Source organism: Perca fluviatilis, chromosome 3 (assembly GCF_010015445.1).
Source record: "Perca fluviatilis chromosome 3, GENO_Pfluv_1.0, whole genome shotgun sequence".
In the NCBI taxonomy this organism is placed as follows: Eukaryota; Metazoa; Chordata; class Actinopteri; order Perciformes; family Percidae; genus Perca; species Perca fluviatilis.
The window spans coordinates 9,371,725-9,378,611 of NC_053114.1; the positions used below are offsets into that span (position 1 = coordinate 9,371,725).

At 49.1% G+C, this 6,887-nt stretch overlaps 1 protein-coding gene across 2 annotated transcripts in view; it reads left to right on the forward strand.

Moving 5' to 3' along the window:
* Positions 1 to 6,887, forward strand: part of cers3a (ceramide synthase 3a) — a 45,383-nt gene extending 38,496 nt beyond the window's left edge. For both annotated transcript variants that reach the window (XM_039795961.1, XM_039795962.1), the window contains one exon: positions 5,958 to 6,887. In XM_039795961.1, the coding sequence (XP_039651895.1) occupies positions 5,958 to 6,146 (189 nt within the window). In that variant the 3' untranslated portion in view covers positions 6,147 to 6,887. The remainder of the gene's footprint in view (positions 1 to 5,957) is intronic.

The following is a 6,887-nucleotide window of genomic DNA, read 5'->3' on the forward strand; positions in this document are numbered from 1 at the left end:
AGTCACACAATTCATGCAGCCTGGCCAGCACAGTCTTATAAATCAGAGAGCCAGGGCCGCCACAGTACGTGAGGATAACAGTGGGCCAGCTTGTGTGGAGCCAGTGGGGGTAGCTGTTTGGTCTATTGATTCGCCAGAGAGGGCTCCAAGATTTAATCAGCAGTGGCGCCAGAAGGGCGACACAAATGTCAAAACACCTATAGGGGATGTTCAATGCCACTGCTCCGGTTTAGGGCATATGCGGAGGTACTGCCCTTCCCCCCATCGACCCAGACAGCAAGTCCGGACAGTCAATAAGAACACAGCACCCAACACAGGTATTGTGGTCACCTGTACTGCAAGTCAGGAAGATGACATGTGTGTTAAAATATTGATATATGGACTGGAAATGTCCATATATCAATATTTGCTCGATTCTGGTGCTAGGAGGAATGTACTGCCCCTCCACCTCTTCAACTCCATTCCCACAGAGTCCAGAACCCCAATAGAGCCATCTGTCGCACAGGTCCTGCAGGGCATTGGCCCCGGCAGTCTGGCAGTGCTGGGGGAAGTCAACCTACCAGTACAAGTTGGGAGTAGAGCTACCAATGTGAACTTTATTATGCCCAACACAGCAGAGAACACTGAGGTTATCCTGGGGCACCCTTTCCTCCATCAGACAAGTGCCCAGCTGGACTATGGTCGCCGTGAGATAACCCTCTTCGGAGAAAAGGTACCTCGTTTTAACCCAAGCCATCAGTCCCAGGTGCACATTGTCAGGGTGGCCCGCACAACAGTGTTGCAGTCGGGGTGTGAGTATGTTAGGTTTCATCGAAAAGCACCACGTTCTAGTGGCTCAAGTCATAGTACAGGCGCAGTGGTCCACCAACGTTCCCATCAGAGTCTTCAACCCTGGTGCCTTATCTGTCACTCTGAAGAGGGGCGCTGTGCAGGGATGCTACAGCCAGCCACGGTGTTGGGGAATGTGGAGACTCCGCCACCCCTGGCCCCACCGGCCCCTGAACCTATTAACTCTGTCTGTGCTTCTTTACCCAGCCACCTGCAGGTCCTGTATAACGAGAGCTGTGCTAGTCTGCCCAAGGGCGACCATGAGAGGTTGGCCCGCCTGCTACGGTCTTACAGTGACGTCTTCTCCATGGGTCCCACCGACCTTGGCCGTACTGGCCTCGTGGAGCATGACATCCTCACCACCCATGGTCCGCCAGTGAAACAGCAACCGCGCAGGATGGCTAGAGACAAACAAACTGCAGCAGACCGGCAGGTGCAGCAGAGCCTGGACACTGGTGTGGCCCAACCCAGCAACAGCAGCTGGGCTGCACCGATCGTTATGGTGAGAAAGAAGGACCAGACGTCGTGGCTATGTGTAGACTACAGGCCCTTAAATGAGAGAACCATAAAGGATGCTTATCCACTGCCCCGCATTCAGGACACCTTAGACACACTGTCCAACGCCAGGTACTTCAGCACGCTGGATTTAACATCAGGGTACTGGCAGGTGGAGATGACGCTCAGAGCCCGAAAAGCCGATGCTTTCTGCACCCGTAAGGGCCTGTTCGAATGGAATGTGATACCTTTCGGACCGTGCAATGCGCCAGCCACGTTCCAGAGGCTCATGGACCGTGTCCTGGCCGGGCTGCAGTAGGAGACCTGTTTGGTCTACCTCGATGACATCATTGTCCTGGGGCGGGACAGCACTGAAATGTTGGAGCGGCTCAGTCAAGTGTTTGACAGACTACTCGCAGCCAATCTGAAACTTAAAAGTGTGTCCTGTTCCGAGAGCAAGTGGCTTACCTGGGGCACATTGTCTCCTCCAAAGGTGTCGCCACCGACCCCCAAAAGATCCAAAAGGTGGCTGAGTGGCCCGCACCCCAAAACGTATCTGAAGTGCGTCAGTTTGTCGGCCAGGCTTCGTATTACCGACGCTTCGTCAAAGATTTTGCCTCCGTTGCCAAGCCCCTTCACAAACTCACTAAAAAGTATGCATGCTTTAACTGGACGGACGAATGCCAGGAGGCGTTTGAGCAGCTGAAAAGCCGGCTGACGTCAGCACCCGTGCTGGGCTATCCCCTAGACAGTGGCGAGTTGCTCCTTGACATGGACGCCAGTGACTGGGGAATTGGAGCAGTCCTCTCCCAAGTGCAAGAAGGTGAGGAGAGAGTACTCGCCTATGGGAGCAGGAGATTGTCAGCCGCTGAACAAAACTACTGCACCACCAGACGAGAACGTCTGGCAGCTGTTGATTTCACCTCTCATTTCTGGCAGTACCTGCTGGGGAGATCATTCATCATACGAACTGACCATAGCAGCCTGCGCTGGTTGACTCGGATGAGGGAGCCTAAGGGCCAGCTCACTCGCTGGATGGAAAAACTGGCAGTGTACGATTTCCAGGTGATCCATCGTCCAGGGAGACTCCACCAAAATGCGGACGCGCTCTCCAGAAGACCCTGCGGGACGTCGTGCCTATGCACAGTGCCAGAGCCTAGCCTCAGTAACCAGCTTCAGCACAAAGGGATTCAGTGCAACATCGCCAAGAGTCCAGCTGCAGAGGGTGCTGGGGAAACTCCTGCAGAGCAACCTCCAGTGGGGGTAGTGACACCCGAAGGTAGCTATGGAGGCAGCCCCGCAGTCGAGCCTAAGTATCTTCCAGTGGGGGTAGTGGACGCTTCCAGTGACAACCAAGGTGGCTCGTTATTCCGTCCAGGTGTCTACAGGGTGAGTGAGCCAGCCCAAACCAACCTGTTCGGTGGCTGGACCCAAGAGCAGTTAATCAGTGCCCAAGAAACTGACCCAGATATAGCACCAGTGAGGAAGTGGATGGACGAGGGGAGGGGCAGGCCCCCCTGGGCTGACATAGCACCCTACCGCCCTGCCACCAAAGCCTACTGGTCACAGTGAAAAAGGCTCTACCAGAAAGACGGAGTTTTGCTGAGGAAATTTTATTGCACAGATGGAAGGGTGTTCTATCCACAGATCCTGCTGCCTCAAGAGTACCGCACCTCAGTGACAGAACACTTGCATGATGGCCCAGTCGGTGGCCACTTTGGGGGAGAAAGGACCCTTGCACGTCTCAAAGCCCGGTACTACTGGTACAATATGAGAGATGACGTCACTCTGTGGTGCCGCACCTGCACCAGCTGTGCTGCGAAAGCCCGCCCCAAGAAAACACCCCAAGCCGCCATGGGCACAGTGCGAGTTGGTGCCCCCTTCGAACAGATTGCAGTTGATTTAATGGGACCATTAAACGAAACTGAAAGGCGCAACCGCTACATAATAGTGGTACAGGACTACTTCAGCAAATGGGTGGAAGCCCATCCTGTTCCCAACGAACAAGCAACAACAGTGGCTGAAAAGATTGTTTCCCGGTTGGCTGTGTAAGTACGGAGCTCCACAGTGCCTCCACAGCGACCAAGGTACCAATTTTGAGTCAGCTGTGATCCAGGGAATGTGTGAGCTGCTGGGAATTGACAAGACACGGACCACGCCGTTTCGCCCACAGTCAGACGGCCAAGTAGAGCGCTTCAATGCCACCCTGCAGAAAATCATAGCCACCACTGCAGAACGATGTCACTGGGACTGGGACATTATGACCCCATATGCGGTCATGGCTTACCGTGCAACCAAACACAGCTCCACGGGCCTGACGCCTAATATGATGCCGTTCAGATGGGAAATTACAGAGCCAGTGGATCTTGTTGCTGGGTTACCACCTGACCCAGACAACACTACTACAACTCCATCCTATGTTGTACAGCTTAGGGAACAGCTCGAGCTATCTCACCATTTGGCCCGGGAGGCACTGGGGAAATATGTTGAGCGTGCCAAACGACAGACAAAAATGTTTGCAGAGTCCAACACAAAGTCGGTGATGCAGTATGGTTCCTGGTCAAAGGCACAAAGAGAGCAAAGAATAAAGTGCGGAAGTTCTTGCCTTCCTACGAGGGTCCGTACTTTGTCGTGGGTGTACTGGACGACTTGGTCTACCAGATTAAAAGGGGCCCGAGGACGAAGATGAAAGTTGTTCATCACGACAAGCTCAAAGCCTGCCATTCTAGGACAATACTCGACAATGACTGGGTCTTTCAAGAGGCCGAAATGTGGGCACCAGTGGAGGCGCCAACCCTGTTGTTAGACCCCAGCTCTTCAGAAACTGACATCAGTACCCTTGACCTTTGGGGCACATCACCAGAGACGGAGGACCCTGTGGTGGGGTCCCTTCCAGGTCTCTTTTCTCCACCACCATCTTCGGCAGCTGCACCGAGCCACAGCCCACTCCCTTATCACCCCACTGAGCCTTCACTGGATGAGGCTGGGGACCAGCATAAGGCCAGGGGACAAGCTGCTCACCCCCTTTTGAACTCCACCCCTCGGCGTCAGCCCCAGAGGGTCCGCAGAGCCCCTGACATGTTTGGCGACTAGATTGGTCACTGAGCATATTTGCCTGAGGTTGGGTGTAGGCGGAACGCTGCCCTCCTTAGAGGAAAAGAGTTCCAGTATTAAAAAAAATAAAAGTTCCTGTGTTGTCAAAAACAAAAGAGTTCCGGTATTGTATCATAATAAAAGTCACTTCACTATGTTGAGGTTAAAATGTGAAGTTGGTATGGGCTTAATATAATGTATGGTATGTTTACTGCTAGGAACTTTGAGCATGGGTGTGAAAAACATGATGTAAAGTGGGAAACTTTAAATTTGTTTAACAGAATGTATTGCCCTATTTTTGCACTTAAAATCCTGCACCCTGGAGTAATTTTACACTAACGTTAAGTTGAGTGGTTAACGTAATAGTCAAATTTTTTCTCATTGAATGTATAAGTGTCATGTTTAGGACATTTGCTTACACGTACAAACGAAGGAGTATGCAATATGCTTTAATTGACGTTTTATGGACATTGCCTTTTCACCTTAACTTTCCACTGGAGGAAGACCCCTCCAAGGACTGTGGGAAACACGGGTTATGGTTGGGGATGTTTGTATAATGGGTGTCTAATTAATATTTCCTTGCGTACAGTGTAATGATGCTGGAGATATGTTAAAGGTTTAATCATCCTCCAGAGTGGGGGTAGTGTTGCAATCTCTGTCTCCCCCAAGGGGATTGTTGGAAAGAAAATGTCTCTGTGTGGCGTAGTGGGGCAGGTGCGTTCTGGGTAGTGTAAAACAAAGTATAGCGCAATATCCTCCATGGTATAGCGTGAGATCAGTCTGAGCCTACGGCGCGAAGGTGAATGTATAGAAACACAGTCCATGCTCCAGTCGAACGCTAGCAAGCAAAGTGCCTTTCATGCCCGTGAATGTGAACCACTGTGAGTAATAAAGCCTGAGTTCATTGCTGTAACCAACCGCCGCCTGACTGTTTTGTGCTTCGGCTCCGTTAACCCGGACCACTAGACGCAAGTTACCTGCCACGAGCCAAGTTAATAGTTGAAACCAACTCGCTCCCAACTACGGTTCGGAGCTGGGAAGCTGAAAAGGTAACAATCGTCTCTGACTTCTGAAAGGGCGACCGCCTTAATGAAAAGAAACACGATGCGATCTCGGGATTTATTACTTAATTATCGTATGTAACTAACGTAGCCGTAACTACACACACTGTAGCCTACACAGTCTCCGTAACGTGAGGAATTCACAACAGTAACGAGTAACGATGCAGCACATAAAAAATTTATTGGAGTAAAAGTATTAAACTCATCGAAAATATGTACTCAAGTAAAAGTGGAAGTAGGAGAAATAATAAAGCTTTATTGCAGACCCAGGTCAGAAAAAAATAATACTCCAGTAGAGTAAAGATACAGCTTTTTAGTACTTAAGTACAGTAGTGAAGTAGTTCTACTTCGTTACTATCCAGCTCTGATTTTCAGATCTCTTTGCTGCTTGTTGTATTTGCTGAACATCGACTCCCTATCCCTCCATTTTCTTCTCTTTTCAACCCTTACCCTCATATCTGCTTTCTGTCTCTATATCAGCTGACCAGAGATGAGAGAAGTGACATTGAAGAGGAAGAAGAGGAAGAGAGCAGCCTGACAGAGGATGAATGTAAGGACGAGCACAAGCTTGGCAATGGATTGACAGTTGGTGAGAAGAAGGACAAGAGAAACGGCTTTCAGTGCTCGTCTCCACCAGAGAACATCTGCCGGTCAAAGACTGTGTACTGACTTGTGCTCAGTATGATCACTAGAGCCAGAGAGATGTGAGAAATAGAACAATGGCAAATTTTTTCAAAACATTTCATACAATATGGACCAAAAAATAAGTTTCTTCAGATGCTGGAACACAAAGCCCAGAAAATTGCTTGCTGTTTTCACAGTGCTTTGAACTGCACACACGTACAACGAGAGACTTTAGCTGTATTCGCACAGGACTAGTATTACCAGGGGACCTCATGTGATTTACAAATAACTCCCCCACATCTTTGCTTCGTGTAGCACATTCGAGGTACCCCCCAGGTTTCCACAAGTTAAATTTAAGACTTTTTAAGAACATTTAGAATCAAATTTAATACCTTAACTTCATGGCCATACTAGCAAAAGTATATAGGATATTACGGAATATCAGAAAGGATTTGACGCTATAAAAAGAGTTATTTACCAAGTACTTAAATTTAACATTTTATTGTAGTACTCATAGCAAGTATGCATACATGCTTTGTGACGAAACAATGGAGTTATTCAATCGTATGAAAGGACAATACATATTTTAGACCTTTGTGAACTAAATTTAAGACTTTCTAAAGAAATTTAAGACTTTTAAGGCCTTATTTTTGGAATATTTATTTTTTAGAGTTTTAAGACCCCGCAGGTACCCTGGCGAAATATGGTGGGTAATTAGTGGTGGACAGTGTTGGGGAGTAACGGAATACATGTAACGGCGTTACGTATTCAGAATACAAATTATGA